The sequence below is a fragment of the Paramisgurnus dabryanus genome, chromosome 16 (genome assembly GCF_030506205.2).
Source record: "Paramisgurnus dabryanus chromosome 16, PD_genome_1.1, whole genome shotgun sequence".
Classification (NCBI taxonomy): Eukaryota; Metazoa; Chordata; class Actinopteri; order Cypriniformes; family Cobitidae; genus Paramisgurnus; species Paramisgurnus dabryanus.
In genome coordinates, this window is record NC_133352.1 from 30,142,606 (window position 1) to 30,163,920 (window position 21,315).

General features: G+C 39.5%; 1 protein-coding gene across 6 annotated transcripts in view; it reads right to left on the bottom strand.

Annotated features, from left to right (window-relative positions):
• The window catches only part of LOC135760957 (protocadherin gamma-A11-like), a 162,067-nt gene that overhangs the window by 131,939 nt on the left and 8,813 nt on the right, over window positions 1-21,315 (bottom strand). The window contains exon 1 of one of the 6 annotated variants that reach the window (XM_065275063.2): window positions 18,163-20,836. The exons of 1 other annotated variant lie outside the window; for it this stretch is intronic. In XM_065275063.2, coding sequence (XP_065131135.1) covers window positions 18,163-20,571 — 2,409 coding nt within the window. In that variant the 5' untranslated portion in view covers window positions 20,572-20,836. Of the gene's footprint in view, window positions 1-813; window positions 3,328-5,263; window positions 7,767-10,631; window positions 14,078-14,267; window positions 16,770-18,162; window positions 20,837-21,315 lie in introns of those variants that run through there. 4 more of the 6 variants (XM_073812136.1, XM_065275054.2, XM_065275020.2 and 1 more) reach the window with 4 other exon arrangements.

The window sequence follows — 21,315 nt, forward strand, 5'->3', positions numbered from 1 at the left end:
ACTTGGAGAAACATTTTTTATAAAACAATATTTTTATATTTAATGTAGCAACCCAGAATGAGTTGCATGAGAAAATGCATGCGTGTTAAAATAGGACAGTTGACACAACACGAACGGCTATTAAACGTAAATTCTAAAAAAATAAAGGTGCTAAATAGCATTACAAGTGGTTCACTGGCTCGTAATCATATGGTGATATAACTGCTGTTAGTACTTAAACTGGTTGTAACACAAGCTTCGTCATGGTTAGTCTGTAATGCCAACTGAATCGTGATTTATTTTGTTATACACTATTATCATGCTTTATTGAACATCATCTTCGTTCAAAACTAGTCTGAAACATGTAACTTGTATGAATCATTTTGTCTAATTAACCTGACCACTTTGTGTCAAAAGTGAACACGTTATTCAAAATTCCCCCTGCCCCCACTGAAAACATAATATGAGCTTAATGTATTCTTTTAAAGTTCTGTATGCTTTACATTTTTTATGTTGTCTGTTTTTAAGTATTTTTATGAATTAAAATAATATAATATATTTTTTTTTAGAAAATGGTAAACTCAACTGTTGGGTAAACTATAACCAATCGGGGTAAAAGTAACCCATTTTTGGGTTCAAATAACCAACAGTTAGAAAAGCGCTAAAATAATCTATAGTTGGGTTGCTATAGGTTATTTTTAACCCAGGATTATTACGTGTGCTATACCCAGCTGCTGAACTCATCCCTTTTTGACCCAGTACTGGGTTGAAAATAATCCAGCATTTTTAGAGTGTATCAGAAATTATACAAAAGAGAAAAAACATTAATATTACCTGAAATGAATCACTAATTTTCGAATCAAGCCCCTCAAGATCATCTACAGAAGACTGAGTCTTTTTCAGCGTCAGGTCAGCAGTCATCGTGCCTTCATTATAAGATCTGACGAACTTGAAATCACTCGTGCGTGAGCCCGTGGTGAGATATGCGTCATAATTGTAAGCACTGCGGAGCGTTCCCGCGCCCTCCACCTCTGCGTAATTTGGAGGTAGGTACGCGCTGGGAATGGCTACAGCTCCATCAAACAAAAGTCTGGGCTTTCTCCTGCGACAAAACCTCACAGCCAGGATGATGATAATAAATGTGAAGAAGAAAGTGGAAACGGACACCAGCGCGATGATCAAATAAAAAGTGAGTTTGGAGTTGCTCTCGTCATGAGATATGTCTTTCAGTTCTGGAACTTCAGCCAAGTTATCAGATATAAGTAAATACAATGCGCACGTGGCAGATAAGGTGGGTTGTCCGTTATCTCTCACAGAGACAATAAGGTTCTGTTTCATGCTGTCAGAATCAGAAAGGTCTCGCTGTGTCCTGATCTCTCCGCTGTGGACACCGATGGTGAAAAGTCCAGGATCACTAGCTTTAATAATGTGATAGGATAGCCACGCGTTCTGTCCAGAATCCGCATCCACGGCGATCACCTTGGACACCAGGGAGCCCGCCTGCGCCACTTTAGGTATCATCTCGGTCATGAAAGAGTTTCCGTCCGGAGAGGGGTATAATATCTGAGGGGTGTTGTCATTCTCATCCGTTATTAAGACAGTCACTGTAACGTTACTGCTCAGAGGAGGAGAACCGTTATCTCTGGCTAACACCAGCACTTTAAAACTTTTCAACTGCTCGTAATCAAACGACCTCACGGCATGAATGACCCCGGTGTCTCCGTTGACGGATAAAAACGAGGAAACCGGTGCGCCGTTGACTTCAGAAGGTAACAGAGAATAAACTACAGTGCCATTCTGTCTCCAGTCCGGGTCTGTAGCTGATACTGAACAAATAGATGCGCCCGGTTTGTTATTTTCTTGCACGTGAGCTCTGTAATTCTGCTTTTCAAATACAGGTGGATTATCATTCACGTCAGCTACAGTAAAGTGAATATTCTTAGTGGAAGATAAAGGCGGAGTGCCCTCGTCAGTAGCAGTAATTGTGATATTATAATCAGACACTAACTCGCGGTCTAATTCACCTGTGGTCACTACAGAATAATAATTTTTGATTGAAGGTACGAGTTTAAATGGGACGTTTTGCTGAATGGAGCAGCGCACCTGTCCGTTATTCTCAGAGTCTCTGTCCTGCACATTAATGATGCCAACCTCTGTACCGGGTGAGGCATTCTCCGGAACGGGACTATTTAGAGATTTAATTATTATAACAGGAGCGTTATCATTTGCATCAACAACATTAATAAGGACAGTAGAATAAGTGGCCAAACCTTGACCGTCGTTAGCTCGAATCGGAAGTTCAACTGAATTAGTTTTTTCATAATCAATGAATCCCGCTAGTTTAATTTCACCAGACACGGGATCAAGAGAAAACGTATTTAGATGGGTATCAGACAAATGACCAAACTCGTATGTTACTGCTCCATTCTGTCCCTCGTCAGCATCATTAGCGCTCACTGTAACCACTACAGTATCTACAGGAGAATTTTCAGGCAGATTCACTTTATAGACGGCCTGACTAAAGACAGGAGCATTATCATTAGCATCGAGCACAGTCACGTGTATGGCTACAGTACCTGATCTCGGTGGAGTCCCACCATCAACCGCAGTGAGAATTAAAGCCAACTCTTTCTGCTGCTCACGATCCAACTCTTTATTTAGCACGAGCTCTCCATATTTCCTTCCATGTTCACGGGAAACTACATTCAAAATAAAGTGATCATTGTTTTGCAATGTATATGACTGCACCGAGTTTACACCAATGTCCGGATCGTGGGCCTCATCTAATAAGTAACGAGATCCTTTGACTGCTGATTCTTGTATTTCGAATTGTATGACACCTTTTTTGAATTGTGGTGAATGATCGTTGATGTCCTGAATATTGAGAATGAAGCGACGCAGTTCCAAAGGATTCTCTAGCACGAGCTCTTGTTTTATAACGCATGAAGCTTTCCTTTCACAAAGCGCCTCTCTGTCGATCCTCTCCGCCGCGACCAGTTCTCCAGTATTCAGATTAATATCGCAAAATTGTTTGTCGTTAACTTCAATATCAACACGAGCCTTGCGAGATGACAGTCTTTTCACATCGAGCCCGAGATCTTTGGCTATATTTCCAATCACAGATCCGCGCTTCATCTCCTCTGGAAAAGAATAGCTCACGTCTCCAGTAGCTCTGTGCGCCATAACCACGAAAAACACAAAGCCAAACATCTGACCAATAACGCTGATGCTTTTAAAATCCATAGAGAATGTTTACACTACAATCCATAAAAAACAATCGATACATAAAAGAAACAGAATGCAAGATTAAAGCATGAGGGGAAAAACGCAGTTTAGGTAACCCGTCACCGACGACAATTTCCTATAAAGGAGGACGACACTTGACCATGCGTCAATATGTTGACGCGGAGGGTATACCTTTCGCGTCACTTTTTGACGAACTGGGGACTTCAATACTATTAGGTACGCGAAATTAAACAGTTGTCGCCTGACATTGGGGTTAGGGATAGGTTTGGGTAGGGATGTCATTATGTAAATCTAACCCTAAACCGACGCGAAAATGGTAGAAAATGGTAAGAAAATAGGAAAGAGAATTTCGCGTACCTGATAGCATTGAAGTCCCCAGTTCGTCAAAAAGTGACGCGAAAGGTATACCCTCCGCGTCAACATATTGACGCATGGTCAAGTGTCGTCAAATATTGACGCCATGGGGTGAGACTGTGTTGCGCAAGCAATACAGATGACATCACAATCGGGGTTGAGAAAACCACAATATACACCAAAGGTTTCATTGGTGAACAGCGACACTATGAGTTATTTTAAGAAACTGCAAACAATTTAACGCTTTAACAGTGATTTTAATCCTGGACCTGGACCCATAGAATTGCACATTTTGTATGTTTTTTCTTAAAGAACGCATTAAGATTATTCTCTCTGCTAAAGAGCTTATAATTTGAATCAGCTTTAAGCAAATACAAAAACAAAATGTAAAGTGCTTTGAGTCTTCAGCATCAGGTTTAGAAGCCACTGCTCTCACATAATTAAGTGTAATCTGCACGAAACAGTTTTCATATGGATGTCAGGATCTTAAAACGTCAAACTAAACTAACATTCTACTGGAGCGTGAAACAAGCACAGATACAATTTTATATATGTTGCCAAACTGCATGTGTATTGTGTAGATCAACAATAAACAGAACAAAAACAGCCTAGAAGAGAGTCTGTCTGTGCAGCACCATGGACAGCGACAAGGGGAAAGCTAAACAAAACAGGATATTCAATCTTTTTGAACTGGTAAAATTTTGGTGACAGCTTAAAGTGCACCTATTTAATTGCTAAAAACAATGTTATTTTGTGTATTTGATATAATACAATGTGTTTGCGTGGTTTATGGTTCAAAAAACACATTATTTTCCACATACTGTACATTTTTGTAGCTTCAGATTTCACTCTCCTCCTGAAACGCACGCATTTGTACAAAACTCGTTGATTTGAAGAGCGCTGTGTCCCTGATTGGCCAGCAAATCTGTACGTCAGCTGGAAATGTGATGCTTCTTACCATGTTTGAAAGATTCACTCACAATGCAATGCTGACAGGAGTAAACTTACAGGCTGAGACCGAGGGAGGAGGAATTATGAAAATGTCGGTCTTGACTACATGATTAATCCCAGGAAGTAAACTGTTCCTTACAATCCGTGTGTTTGTTGTAGTCCAAGAAAAGAGATTTACGTCGGAGACGATAAGTCATGTCATCGATTACTTTGGGGTTTGTGCATTTTGCGTATCGTTAACATGTACTAATACACATTTACACACCAAAGGAAATATAATATCGTGAATCGGAGCATATGTGCATTTTAACACCGATCTGATGGCAAAACATTAAATTTTAACCCAACGGGCTGATTAGTAAAAGTAACCCAATTTTATGGGTTAAAATAACCAACAGTTGGGAAACGGCTAAAGTAAACTATAGTTTGGTTGCTAGTTTTATTTAGGATTATTAAGTGTGCTATTAAGAATACAAATTAAACTAAAGTAATTTACTTTTTATGGGAAAAGCGAAATGTGCAAGTGCATTTAAAAAAAAGGAAATGTAGCTACACTCTAAAAAAAATGCTGGTATATTATCAACACTGTTGGGTCAAATATAAAATTTTTTGGGTTAACTGTAACCCAGCTGCTGGGTTCGTCGCTTAAAGAGCCAGTGCTGGCTTGAAAATAACCCAGCATTTTTAGAGAGTATCAGAGATTATGCGAAGAGGAAAGAACCATCAATCATACCTGAAACGAATCACTAATTTTCGAATCCAGCCCGTCAAGATCACCTACAGCAGACTGAGTCTTTTTCAGCGTCAGGTCAGGAGTCATCGTGCCTTCATTATAAGATCTGACAAACTTGAAATCACTCGTGCGTGAGCCCGTGGTCAGGTATGCGTCATAATTGTAAGCGCTGCGGAGAGTTCCCACGCCATCCACCTCTGCGTAGTTTGGAGGGAGATACGCGCTGGGAATGGCTACAGCTCCGTCAAACAACAGTCTGGGCTTTCTCCTGCGACAAAACCTCACGGCCAAGATGATGATGATAAAAGTCAAGAAGAAAGTGGAAACGGAGACCAGCGCGATGATCAAATAGAAAGTGAGTTTGGAATTGCTTTCGTCATAAGACATGTCTTTCAGTTCTGGAACTTCAGCCAAGTTATCAGATATAAGTAAATACAATGCGCACGTGGCAGATAGGATGGGTTGTCCGTTATCTCTCACAGAGACAACAAGATTCTGTTTCATGCTGTCAGATTCAGAAAGGTCTCGCTGTGTCCTGATCTCTCCGTTGTGGGCACCGATGGTGAAAAGTCCCGGATCACTAGCTTTAATAATGTGATAGGAGAGCCACGCGTTCTGCCCAGAATCCGCGTCCACTGCAATCACCTTGGACACCAGGGAGCCCGCCGGCGCAGCTTTGGGTACCATTTCGGTCATGAAGGAGTTTCCGTCCGAAGAAGGGTATAATATCTGAGGGGTGTTGTCATTCTCATCCGTTATGAGGACACTTACTGTAACGTTACTGCTCAGAGGAGGAGAACCGTTGTCTCTGGCTAACACCAGCACTTTAAAACTTTTCAATTGCTCATAATCAAACGATCTCACGGCATGAATGATCCCGGTGTCTCCGTTAACGGATAAAAACGAGGAAACAGGTGCGCCATTGACATCAGAGGGTAACAGAGAATAAACTACAGTGCCGTTCTGTCTCCAGTCCGGATCTGTAGCTGTGACTGAACAAATAGATGCCCCCGGTTTGTTATTTTCGTGCACGTGAGCTCTGTAATTCTGCTCTTTAAATACAGGTGGATTATCATTTACGTCAGCTACAGTAAAGTGAATATTCTTGGTGGAAGATAAAGGTGGAGTTCCCTCGTCAGTAGCAGTAATTGTGATATTATAATCAGACACTAACTCGCGGTCTAATTCACCTGTGGTCACTAGAGAATAATAATTTTTGATTGACGGTACGAGTTTAAATGGGAGGTTTTGCTGAATGGAGCAGCGCACCTGTCCGTTATTCTCAGAGTCTCTGTCCTGCACATTAATGATGCCAACCTCTGTACCGGGTGACGCATTCTCAGGAACAGGGCTATTCAAAGATTTAATTGTTACAATGGGGGCATTGTCATTCACATCAGCTATTTGTATGATTATTTTAGTGTCCGAAGAAAGTCCAGAGCCATCTTTTCCCTCAATAAACATTTCATATTTCACCTCCTCCTCAAAATCAACAGGGCCTTTCAATTTAATTTCACCGCTTTTATGATCTAGATCAAATAACTCTTTCGCAATTCCAGATATACGACTAAATTCGTAAGTCACTTCTCCGTTTTGTCCCTCGTCAGCATCAGTAGCGCTCACTGTAACCACTACAGTATCTACAGGAGAATTTTCAGGCAGACTGACTTTATAGACGGCCTGACTAAAGACTGGAGCATTATCATTAGCATCCAGCACAGTGACGTGTATGGCTACAGTACCTGATCTCGGTGGAGTACCACCATCAACCGCAGTAAGAATTAAATTCACCTCTTTCTGCTGCTCACGATCCAACTCTTTATCCAACACTAACTCGATATTTTTGCCACCATCTGCCTTTGCATTAACAGATAAAATAAAATTGTCATTCTTTTTGATATAATAGCTTTGAATCCCGTTATTTCCGACGTCTGCATCATGAGCCTCATTCACACGAAACCGAGCGCCTTTATCAGCGCTCTCCCTTATCTCAAGCTTTACTGTGTCTTTAGAAAATGTCGGTGAATTATCGTTGATATCTTCGATTTGTATTGCAACATTATGTATTTCCAACGGATGTTCTAGTACTAACTCGAAATTTAGTACACATGAAAGTCTTTCTTTACAAAGTGCCTCTCTATCGATCCTATCCGTAACTGCAAGATCTCCCGTATTCAGATTAATTTCACAATATCGTTTTCTGTTACCTTCAGTGTCAATGCGAGCCTTACGAGATATCAGTCTGTTTACAGAAAGCCCGAGATCTTTTGCTATATTTCCAATCACAGATCCGCGCTTCATCTCCTCCGGAATTGAATAGCTCACATCTCCATTAGCGTCGTGTGCCATGATCATTAAGAACAAAAAGCCAAACATATATCCACCAACCCAGAAGCGAAGGAAATCCATTTTTGAAACATGCATATCAAAACAATTAGAAAAGAATATGCAAAAACAACAAAAAATCTATGATATGAAACAGAGACAAAGGACCAGAGTAAAGATCGCGACGGTCTCGACCGTTGTGCAAATACACAACCCACAGGGTGGAGACAAGAATTGTGTTACTGATGATAATAGTACAGGCAAACAGCGACACTAAGAGTACAATCAAGAAAACTGCATAATATTTTCGGCACTCACAGCATTAAGTCGCTAAACAACACATTTCATACATTCTAAAAAATTAAAACATAAGTGAGAAAACTAATTTTTCTACAGCATTTCAGAAAAATTCCCACGTATTGATGTGCAAAAGACAAATATCACTAAACACTGCTTGTGAAGCATAATTGTCAATAACTCAAAAAATAACCAAACGGCATCTCCCATGAAAAATATTGAAAAAGGTCGGTGCTGAAGTAACGATAAATGTAAAACATGACAGACAGGAAGCCTAAGAAAAAAAAAAAATAAATCAACCATTTTCTTGTAAGTTAAGAAAGAAGAATTACAGCATAAACCAGTCTATGTAAAATACAAAATCTAATACTTTTCAACCATAACCATTTTTAATGTTTGACGATCTTAGTGTGAACTTAATATCAGTCTTTAATGGAAACCCTTTACAAAACGTCGTGCAAAATCTCAAAAGTAATAATACAAAAGCAAGAGACGCAAATATCCTAAATGCACACTGTCAGAAGAAGAAAACCAATCTTCATATTCGTTTTCACTGAAGCAATACCTTCAAGAGACACATCTGAGGTCCGTGTACTTTTGCGTCCATTCATTTTTCCTTTATAAACCATGATATGAAAAATAAAATATAAACGGTTGATGTATTTTTAAAATGCAATATTACATTTCAAAATTTAAATTCAAACTGTATTTAGAACATCATACCCCAAAAATACAAATATTGATGTATTTTCAGATTTTTGTTTATGATTTTTGCACCTTTATTATACATTTAAAACTAAAATTTAAAAACGCGATTAATAGCCATTTCACATTCAGACTTCTTTGGCTGTGATCGCAGTGCTTTGCTTCATGCATGTAAACATCATCATTCTACGCATTTTGTGCATTTCTTCAAGTTTTGTCAAATTATGTTAACACAGCAAGCAAAAACCGAGACTCTATAGTCCGGCTATGTGCAATAGGAACACACTACAACCCTAAATAACCTTGAATTTGGTTACATTCCGCTTTTGCCAAAATAACTTGGAGAATTACTGTATTCCATCATGTAAGCAACAGGTGTTTAAGGTGTTTGCTTTAATTTCTTTTACATGTTGTAAACATACGCATCATCTATTCTTGGGCTATTTTCACTGACAACCTAAATTTTGCCTTGTTTTAGCCAAAATTGCTTGCTAGGAACCCGGTGAATGCGGAAGACAGATACACGTTTTATAATTAACTGCTATTTTCAATGAACATGCAGTGTTGCAGTCAGAAACAATTTACTAGTTTTAGATTCAGCCTGTGCGCATCTGTCATCGCAACAAGTTATTGTTCAGACACAGGTATTTAAACGCAAATCAACATTCATTCACAGGGAGAAATGTTCAAAGTGAACGGGAAGGACTGTGCGAAAACATGATTATGCAGTATAAAAAAAGACCGACGTCCGTCTGAAACAGTAAAAAAGTTTTTGTGCTGCTGCGCATTCATGTATGTGTTAAGCTACGCAACCCGCGTTGTCGTCCCGTTTCGGCGCATATTACTAATGCGCTCTTTAAATAACAAAAAAACATATTGCGCCATTGACTTTAGACTAGACCAGGTTTTTGTTGCGCTGCATTGCGCCGGGTGTAAGATAGAGCCCATTATCACAAATCAACATTTATAGTTTCAAACATTGTAGATGTTCAGTCTTGCCAGTTATAATCTACGCGTTTTAAAATAGTGTAAATGAGTAAGAAAGGCAGATACTGGGCCAGAGGACCAGAATCACATACATTTACAAATCATAATGAATAGAATGTGATGTTCACGTGCTAAAGCCGCGCTCTGCGAATTCACAGCCAGAAGAAGCCTTAATGTGAAACAGCAAAACTGTGTAAGTAAAGTAAATAAATTAAAAACTTTGTATTTTGATTATCTTTTCACCAGTTTGAAAACAAAAAAAGAGAAAATCACATTTTTCGTTTTTATATTTATTGGTTAAAAAAGAAAAATGAATGGATGCAAAAGTACACGGACCATCTGCTAACCAGTAATTAAACTGTAACAATGTATTTAGGGGAAGATAAGGTATTTACAATCTAATTGATTCTCCTAATGTTACGACTAAATTTACGTATAATTTTTTACCTTTTTCTTACAAAATTTACCCTTTTTGTATTGCCACGAGTAAACTGACTACATTTTCGGTATAGATTTATTTTTAAGAAATCAGACCTGAATCAAATCACTCAGTTCCGTATTTACGTCTTAAAGATTCTTGACATAAAATGGTAAAAATTAATTAAGAAAAACACGTTAAAATAAAACGAGTTTAAACGAAACCAGGCAACACAAATAACTGGATACAGAGAGGCAAACTATTTTTAAAACGAGATCAAATAAAAAGCTTAAGACATGCTTAAACGTTTAAAAGGGTTCACAAATGCACACCACAAAAAGCGGCAACAATGAGAGGACACAAGCTTTTTTAGAATTCAGCTGACTAATCCCTAACAGTTTTCTTTTAAGTGACTTATCAGGCAGTTATGAAAAAGTTTCATGAAACGTAGCCAAGCAAAATCTGCTTAAAATATGTCACATATGCTATATCGTTTTTATTTTTACATAAGGAACAATTTCTTTATTATGGGAGATGATGCATTTGGGATACAAAAAAAAATGAGATCTATCTGACGTTTAAATGTAAGCCTACTTCACTAGAAATATTGCAAAAAAGAGAAACCATTAATATTACCTGAAATGAATCACTCATGTCTGCATCAAGCCCCTCGAGATCATCTACAGCAGACTGAGTCTTTTTCAGCGTCACGTCAGCAGTCAATGTGCCTTCATTATAAGATCTGACGAACTTGAAATCACTCGTGCGGGAGCCCGTGGTCAGGTATGTGTCATAATTGTACGCGCTGCGAAGAGTTCCCACGCCCTCCACCTCTGCGTAATTTGGAGGGAGATACGCGCTGGGAATGGCTACAGCTCCATCAAACAACAGTCTGGGCTTTCTCCTGCGACAAAACCTCACGGCCAGGATGATGATTATAAAAGTCAAGAAGAAAGTGGAAACGGACACCAGCGCGATTATCAGATAGAAAGTGAGCTTGGAGCTGCTCTCGTCATGAGACACGTCTTTCAGTTCTGGAACTTCAGCCAAGTTATCCGATATAAGTAAATATAATGCGCACGTGGCAGAGAGGGAGGGTTGTCCGTTATCTCTCACGGAAACAACAAGGTTTTGTTTCATGCTGTCAGATTCAGAAAGGTCTCGCTGTGTCCTGATTTCTCCGCTGTGGACTCCGATGGTGAAAAGTCCAGGATCACTAGCTTTAATGATGTGATAGGAGAGCCACGCGTTCTGTCCAGAATCCGCGTCCACTGCGATCACCTTGGACACCAGGGAGCCCGCCTGCGCAGCTTTGGGTACCATCTCGGTCATGAAGGAGTTTCCGTCCGAAGAGGGGTATAATATCTGAGGGGTGTTGTCATTCTCATCCGTTATTAAGACAGTCACTGTAACGTTACTGCTCAGAGGAGGAGAACCGTTATCTCTAGCTGACACCAGCACTGTAAAACTTTTCATCTGCTCGTAATCAAACGACCTCACGGCATGAATGACCCCGGTGTCTCCGTTGATGGATAAAAACGAGGAAACCGGTGCGCCATTGACACCAGAAGGTAACAGAGAATAAACTACAGTGCCATTCTGTCTCCAGTCCGGGTCTGTAGCTGATACTGAACAAATAGAGGAGCCCGGTTTGTTATTTTCTTGCACATGAGCTCTGTAATTCTGCTCTTTAAATACAGGTGGATTATCATTGACGTCAGCTACAGTAAAGTGAATATTCTTAGTGGAAGATAAAGGCGGAGTGCCCTCATCATTAGCAGTAATTGTGATATTATAATCAGACACTAACTCGCGGTCTAATTCACCTGTGGTCACTAGAGAATAATAATTTTTGATAGACGGTACGAGTTTAAATGGGACGTTTTGCTGAATAAAGCAGCGCACCTGTCCGTTATTCTCAGAGTCTCTGTCCTGCACATTAATGATGCCAACCTCTGTACCGGGTGACGCATTCTCAGGAACGGGACTATTCAGTGATTTAATTATAATAATTGGGGCGTTATCGTTCACATCAACAACATCAATAAGTACAGTAGAATAACTGGCTAACCCCTGAACATCTTTAGCCTGAATAGCCAGTTCAATCGAGCTCTCCTCTTCATAATCAAGAAGCCCTGCTAGTTTAATTTCACCAGACCGAACATCGAGGAAAAATAATTGCCGGTTCTTTTCTGATAAATGACTAAATGCATAGGTGACTTCTCCATTTTGTCCCTCGTCAGCATCAGTAGCGCTCACTGTAACCACTACAGTATCTGCAGGAGAATTTTCAGGCAGACTGACTTTATAGACGGCCTGACTAAAGACAGGAGCATTATCATTAGCATCCAGCACAGTGACGTGTATGGCTACAGTACCTGATCTCGGTGGAGTCCCACCATCAACCGCAGTGAGAATTAAAGTCACCTCTTTCTGCTGCTCACGATCCAATTCTTTATTCAGCACGAGCTCTCCATATTTTCTTTCATTAGCCCTTGTCAAAACATTCAGAAGGAAGTGTTCGTTATTTTGCAACGTATATGACTGAACAGAATTTACACCAATATCGGCATCGTGGGCCTCATCTAATAAGTAACGAGATCCTTTTACTGCTGATTCCTGTATTTCGATTTCAATAACATATTCCGTGAACTGTGGTGAATTATCATTTATATCCTGAATATTGATAATGAATCGATGCAGCTCTAAAGGATTTTCCAGAACGAGTTCCTGTTTTATAACGCATGCAGATTTCTTTCCACAAAGCGCCTCTCTGTCGATCTTCTCAGCCACAGTCAATTCTCCAGTATTCGGATTAATATCACAATATTGTTTTCTGTTGCCCTCAGTGTCGATGCGAGCTTTTCGAGATGACAGTCTGCTTACATCGAGCCCGAGATCTTTGGCTATATTTCCAATCACAGATCCACGCTTCATCTCTTCTGGAAAAGAATAGCTTACGTCTCCATTAACGATGTGCGCCATAAGCACGAAAAACACGAAGCCAAACATCTGAATAGAAACACTGAAGGTTGGAAAATCCATTTAGAAATGACAACTTTTAACTTATTAAAACAATCAACCAGCAAAAGAGATCTACTTTAAGCCCGCAGAATGAGACACAAATACAACAGAATTCGTCAGCGTCGACAATTTTCTATAAAGAAAAGGAGGTACCAACGTTATTGATCGCGTCATGAGCAGGGTGGAGAGAACTACAATATAAATACCAAATGTTTTACTGGTGAACAGCGACACTATGAGTTAAGAAACTGTAAACAATTTAATGCTAAAAAACACAGGGAACCCGGCGCATTTTAGGTGTCTCTTGTCTGACACACCCAGTTCAGAATATTAATCTCTCTCCCAAACTGATAACTTGAATCACTATTACATAAATGGACATTCACAAAATGTGCAGTACTGTAGGGCTCCAGGATCAGACTTAGAAGCACCTGTTCTGACAGAATAAAATGAGAGAACCTGGATTGTTCAGGTTTGATATGAATGCCATAATTTTCTTATATTAACGATCTAACTACACTAACATTCTCCTGGAGGGCAAAATAAGCAGAAATTCAATTTTTTAATATACATTACAGAAATCTATCGGTAGCGTGAACATCTCTGCCTGTGAAGCACCATGGACAGCGACTTGGAAATAAGCGACAGAAAACAATTTATTTATCTTTAATTCCAGTAAACTACTGACAGTTTAACACGGCCCTAACAATAAACCAAGGTTGATTAAATAATTTAAATACATGTGGGTATTTGTGTGTATTTTTATCTTACCAATTGTTCTGAGTAATAAGATAGACCAAAAAATACAGAAATGCACCTGTATTCTGAGAGAATGGTAGACAGAAAGAAATCGTTGCAGCTCTCTTTATAATAGAAATTTATATTTTTTTCAATCGAAAGCAAGTGAAGAAAAACCCACATAAAACAAGAAAACTAGTTCAAAGTAGAAACACAAAGGAATGTAGGGCTATTGTAGCGATAAGAGTTTAAATTTGCGCGATGCATTTCAGCAGGTCGACTAAAAGATACGGCACCGTAAAGCTCTTTTTAGAATCCGCATTTTTACAAACACAAAAGAAAATAGTTAACCAATTAAGCACAAATTACACTCAACGAACTCACAGCATATACAGAAAGCGAACCTAATATCGACATAAATGTGCATTTAAGAAAAAAAAAAGAAAAGAGTAAAACAAAATTTAAATTTAGCCATTCGCCCAGAAATTACGCAAAAAAATATTTTCATACCTCAAACGAATCCCTAAAATCTCCGTCAATTCCTCCAAGATCATCTACAGCAGCAGACTTTTTCAGCGTCCGGTCAGCAGTCAGCGTGCCCTCATTATAAGATCTGACGAACTTGAAATCACTCGTGCGCGAGCCCGTGGTCAGATATGCATCATAATTGTAAGCACTGCGTAGAGTCCCCGCACCCTCCACCTCTGCGTAATTTGGAGGGAGATACGCGCTGGGAATGGCTACAGCTCCATCAAACAAAAGTCTGGGCTTTCTTCTGCGACAATATCTCACAGCTAGGATAATGATAATGAATGTCAAGAAGAACGTGGAAACGGACACCAGCGCGATGATCAGATAAAATGTGAGTTTGGAGCTGCTCTCGTCATGAGACATGTCTTTCAGTTCTGGAACTTCAGCTAGGTTATCAGATATAAGTAAATACAATGCGCACGTGGCGGATAGGATGGGTTGTCCGTTATCTCTCACAGAGACAATGATGTTCTGCTTCATGCTGTCAGATTCAGAAAGGTCTCGCTGTGTCCTGATCTCCCCGCTGTGGACACCGATGGTGAAAAGTCCCGGATCACTCGCTTTAATAATCTGATAGGAGAGCCACGCGTTCTGTCCAGAATCCGAGTCCACGGCGATCACCTTGGACACCAGGGACCCCGCCTGCGCAGCTTTGGGTACCATCTCGGTCATGAAGGAGTTTCCGTCCGGGGAGGGGTATAATATCTGAGGGGTGTTGTCATTCTCATCCGTTATTAAGACAGTCACTGTAACGTTACTGCTCAGAGGAGGAGAACCGTTATCTCTGGCTAACACCAGCACTTTAAAACTTTTCATCTGCTCGTAATCAAACGACCTCACGGCATGAATGACCCCGGTGTCTCCGTTGACGGATAAAAACGAGGAAACCGGTGTGCCATTGACATCAGAAGGTAACAGAGAATACACTACAGTGCCATTCTGTCTCCAGTCCGGGTCTGTAGCTGATACTGAACAAATAGAGGAGCCCGGTTTGTTATTTTCTTGCACGTGTGCTCTGTAATTCTGCTCTTTAAATACAGGTGGATTATCATTCACGTCAGCTACAGTAAAGTGAATATTCTTAGTAGAAGATAAAGGTGGAGTGCCTTCATCAGTAGCAGTAATTGTGATATTATAATCAGAAACTAACTCGCGGTCTAATTCACCTGTGGTCACTAGAGAATAATAATTTTTGATTGACGGTACGAGTTTAAATGGGAAGTTTTGCTGAATGGAGCAGCGCACCTGTCCGTTATTCTCAGAGTCTCTGTCCTGTACGTTAATGATGCCAACCTCTGTACCGGGAGACGCATTCTCAGGAACGGGACTATTCAGTGATTTAATTATTATAACGGGGATATTGTCATTCACATCTGTTATTTGTATGATTATTTTAGTGTCCGAAGAAAGTCCAGAGCCATCCTTTCCCTCAATAAACATTTCATATCTTAACAACTCTTCATAATCGACCGGGCTTTTTACCTTAATCTCTCCACTTTTTTGATCGAGATAAAATAATTCTTTTGCAATTGAAGATATACGACTGAACTCGTAAATCACCTCCCCGTTTTGTCCCTCGTCAGCATCAGTAGCGCTCACTGTAACCACTACAGTATCTACAGGAGAATTTTCAGGCAGACTGACTTTATAGACGGCCTGACTAAAGACAGGAGCATTATCATTAGCATCCAGCACAGTGACGTGTATGGCTACAGTACCTGATCTCGGTGGAGTCCCACCATCAACCGCAGTAAGAATTAAAGTCACCTCTTTCTGCTGTTCACGATCCAACTCTTTATCCAACACTAACTCAATATTTTTGCCACCATCTGCCTTTGCATTAACAGATAAAATAAAATTGTCATTCTTTTCGATATAATAGCTTTGAACCCCGTTCTTTCCTACGTCTGCATCATGAGCCTCATTCACACGAAACCGAGCGCCTTTAATTGCGCTCTCCCTTATCTCAAGCTTTACTGTGTCTTTAGGAAATGTCGGTGTATTATCGTTGATATCTTCGATTTGTATTGCAACATTATGTATTTCCAATGGATGTTCTAGTACTAATTCGAAATTCAGAGAACATGATACATCCTCATTACATTTCGCCTCTCTGTCGATCCTATCTGCTACGGTCAGTTCACCAGTATTCAGATTAATTTCACAATATCGTTTTCTGTTACCTTCAGTGTCAATGCGAGCCTTACGAGATGACAGTCTGTTAACACCGAGCCCGAGATCTTTTGCTATATTTCCGATCACGGATCCCCGCTTCATCTCCTCCGGAATTGAATAGCTCACGTCTCCATTAGCGGCGTGCGCAATGATAATGAAGAACAAAAAACCACACATATATCCACCAACCCAAAAGCGAAGGATATCCATTTTGGAAACATACATATCCAAACAAATGGAAGGGAAGATGCAAAAACAACACAAAATCTATAACACGATACAAAGGACCAGAGTACAGATCGCGATCGTCTCGACTAGCTGGTTGTGCACAGCCTGTGCAAATACATCACTAACAGGGTGGAGACAAGAATTGTGTTACTGATGATGATAGTATAGGTGAACAGCGACACTAAGAGTACAATCAAGAAAACTACAAAACATTTTGCGCACTCCAGTATTAAGTCACTAAATTCTGATTGAATACTCAACACATGACATTCATTCTAACTGTGTAAAACATGAGTGAGAAAACTCCCTTTACACCATTTCAACAAATGGCACCGCTATATAATAGGAAAACAAAAGACAAACATCACTTTTACACTGCTTATGAACTCACAACAACAGGAGAAAATAACCAAACAACATCTCCGATGCATGTGAACAGTCTACTAATACTGAAAAAGGTCTGTGCTTAAGTTAACTGGAATGAAAAAATAAAACAGGCATATGATGAGCACAAAGGTTAGTATGAAAAAATAAAGCTTACGAAAAAATGTAATTATTAAAACATTACATATTAAGTTGAGAAAAATAATTAACAGAACAAATCTGTAGACAAATGCAAATTTTAATATAGCCTAGTTTCCACAACGTTTCATATTTGATGAGCTTAGTGTAATGTCAGTATCAAAATTTAATGGAAAGTTTTTCAAAGCATGTGGAAATCTAAAAAGGAATAATACAAAAGCAAGATACTTGATTACAAAACATATCGTAAATCCAGATTGTCAGAAAAAAATCTTCATATTAGTTGCAGCACATTTAGAAGACACATCCGCTAAATACTTCTTTAACACATTAAAGTGTAACAATACATTTTAATGTAGGCCTATTTATTCTTGGAATGCCACAAGTAAATTTACGTATAATTTCGACCTTATTAAAGTATTTATACTTTTTGTATTGCCTCGAAAAAGTATTTTCGACATATCTTTAGTAATCAGACCCGAATCAAATTACTTATTTCTACACCAAAAACTTTAAAAGTCTTGACATAAATTGATTATATCCAATGTAAGAAAAACTCCTAAAAAATAAAACTAATAAAAAATGTCAGAAAGTTAAAATGGGACCACACAACTGGATACAGCCTAAGACATACTTAAACGTTAAAGTCGAGCGAGTAAAATTTATACCACAACAAAACAAAACAAAAAAGGCAACTCTAGGACACAAGATCTTTTAGACCTCAGCTGACTTTACTCCTAAACTGATTTATTTAAAGGAATCTATCAGGCATTGTAACAAAACGTAGCCCAGTGCTTTAAAGTGCCATAGCCTATATCATTTATTGCATTTATTTAACATAAAAACGAGTTCATTATTACGGATGACAATTTGTTTAAAATACAAAGGAGACCTAATGATTAAAATGAATCCTTAACAGAAATATGGAAAAATTAAACACTGATCTTACCTGAAATGAATCACTCAAGTCTGCATCAAGCCCCTCAAGATCATCTACAGCTGACTGAGTCTTTTTTAGCGTCAGGTCAGAAGACAACGTGCCCTCATTATAAGATCTGACAAACTTGAAATCACTCGTGCGCGAGCCCGTGGTCAGGTATGCGTCATAATTGTAAGCGCTGCGAAGAGTTCCCGCGCCCTCCACCTCTGCGTAATTAGGAGGTAAATATGCGCTGGGAATAGCTACAGCTCCATCAAACAAAAGTCTGGGCTTTTTCCTGCGACAAAACCTCACGGCGAGAATGATGATGATAAAAGTCAAGAAGAAAGTGGAAACGGACACCAGAGCGATGATCAAATAAAAAGTGAGTTTGGAGCTGCTCTCGTCAAGAGACATGTCTTTTAGTTCTGGAACTTCAGCTAAGTTATCCGATATAAGTAAATATAATGCGCACGTGGCAGAGAGAGGGGGCTGTCCGTTATCTCTCACGGAGACAATAAGATTCTGCTTCATGCTGTCAGATTCAGAAAGGTCTCGCTGTGTCCTGATCTCTCCGCTGTGGACACCGATAGTAAAAAGTCCTGGATCACTAGCTTTAATAATGTGATAGGAAAGCCACGCGTTTTGTCCAGAATCCGCATCCACTGCGATCACCTTGGACACCAGGGAGCCCGCCTGCGCAGCTTTGGGTACCATCTCGGTCATGAAGGAGTTTCCGTCTGGAGAGGGGTATAATATCTGAGGGGTGTTGTCGTTCTCATCCGTTAAGGAGACACTCACTGTCACGTTACTGCTCAGAGGAGGAGAACCGTTATCTCTGGCTAACACCAGCACTTTAAAACTTTTCAACTGCTCGTAATCAAACGACCTCACGGCATGAATGACCCCGGTGTCTCCGTTAACGGATAAAAACGAGGAAACCGGTGCGCCATTGACATCAGAAGGTAACAGAGAATAAACTACAGTGCCATTCTGTCTCCAGTCCGGGTCTGTAGCTGATACCGAACAAATAGAGGTGCCCGGTTTGTTGTTTTCTTGCATGTGAGCTCTGTAATTCTGCTCTTTAAATACAGGTGGATTATCATTCACGTCAGCTACAGTAAAGTGAATATTCTTAGTGGAAGATAAAGATGGAGTGCCCTCGTCAGTAGCAGTAATTGTGATATTATAATCAGACACTAACTCGCGGTCTAATTCACCTGTGGTCACTAGAGAATAATAATTTTTGATTGAAGGTACGAGTTTAAATGGGACGTTTTGCTGAATAAAGCAGCGCACCTGTCCGTTGTTTTCAGAGTCTCTGTCCTGAATATTAATGATGCCAACCTCTGTACCTGGAGACGCATTTTCAGAGACGGGACTATTCAGTGATTTAATCATTATAATTGGGGCGTTATCGTTGACATCAAGAACATTAATAATTACGGTTGAAAAACTGACTAAGCCTTGACCATCTTTAGCTTGAATCGGTAGCTCGACTGAGCTCTCCTCCTCAAAGTCAATAAGGCTTGTTAGTTTAATCTCACCAGACAATGGTTCCAGGGAAAATGTATTTAGATGGGTATCAGACAAATGACCAAATTCATATGTTATCGCTCCATTCTGCCCCTCGTCAGCATCCGTAGCGCTCACTGTAACCACTACAGTATCTACAGGAGAATTTTCAGGCAGATTCACTTTATAGACGGCCTGACTAAAGACTGGAGCATTATCATTAGCATCCAGCACAGTGACGTGTATGGCTACAGTACCTGATCTCGGTGGAGTCCCACCATCAACCGCAGTAAGAATTAAAGTCACCTCTTTCTGCTGCTCACGATCTAACTCTTTATTCAATACGAGCTCTCCATATTTTCTTCCATTTGCCTTTGTAAGAACATTTAGAATAAAGTTATCATTATTTTGTAATGTATATGACTGCACTGAATTCACACCAATATCCGCATCATGGGCCTCCTCCAGTAAATAACGAGATCCTTTGTCTGCTGATTCTCGTATTTCGAATTTTATTACAGTTTGTTTGAATTGTGGTGAATTATCATTTATATCCTGAATATTAAGTATAAAGCGTTGCAGTTCTAAAGGATTTTCCAACACGAGTTCCTGTTTTATAACGCATGAAGCTTTCTTTCCACAAAGCGCCTCCCTGTCGATCCTCTCCGCAACGGTCAGTTCTCCAGTATTCAGATTAATTTCACAATATCGTTTTCTGTTACCTTCAGTGTCAATGCGAGCCTTACGAGATGACAGTCTGTTTACATCAAGCCCGAGATCTTTGGCTATATTTCCAATCACAGATCCGCGCTTCATCTCTTCTGGAAAAGAATAGCTCACGTCTCCATTAGCGGTGTGCGACATAAGCACGAAAAACACGAAGCCAAACATCTGAATAAAAACGCTGAAGCTTTGAAAATCCATTAAAATGGCAAATAATTATCTTATAAAACAATCAACAGTAAAATAATTCTAATGTAAACCTGCACAATGAGACCAAATCACCGCAGAACAATGAATCCGTCAGCGTCGAGAATTTTATATAAAGAAAGGAGCTACCAAAATTATGTCGTCAAAAGCAGGGTGGAGAGAAATACAATATAAATGCCAAATGTTTTACTGGTGAATAGCGACACTATGAGTTAAGTTAAGAAACTGCACACAATATAATGAATTGTTTTAAAATCCTGTGACACACGACAATATGTCTCTTTTGTCGAACACACAGCAAAACTCCCAGTGTTAAATTGACACTATGTTACATATATTACACACCCAGATTATATATACACATTAAAAATTAGTGTTAAAAAATAAGCGTGTAGTATCTTCAAGAAATAAAACACCAACACGACTGATTCAGTTTTGATATAGTTATAATGGAATGATAAATGAAGGTTGCACATTAATGATGAACACATGCTGTAAACAAACACAATCACCGAAGAAAATATTAATAACAAGAAGTAACCTTAACAGTGATTATTTTACCTTTAGGTGGACACTTGCCCATTGATTTCTTGTTTTTATAACACCTAAAGGAGCCCAAATTATAGTGTTTGCTTGTTGATGCTTATAATAGTATCATAATGTAATCATTTTCCTGAAGTGTTTGGTCATTTATAAACTTAATTTTGCACTCTTAACCACATAATACAGCAGTGTTGC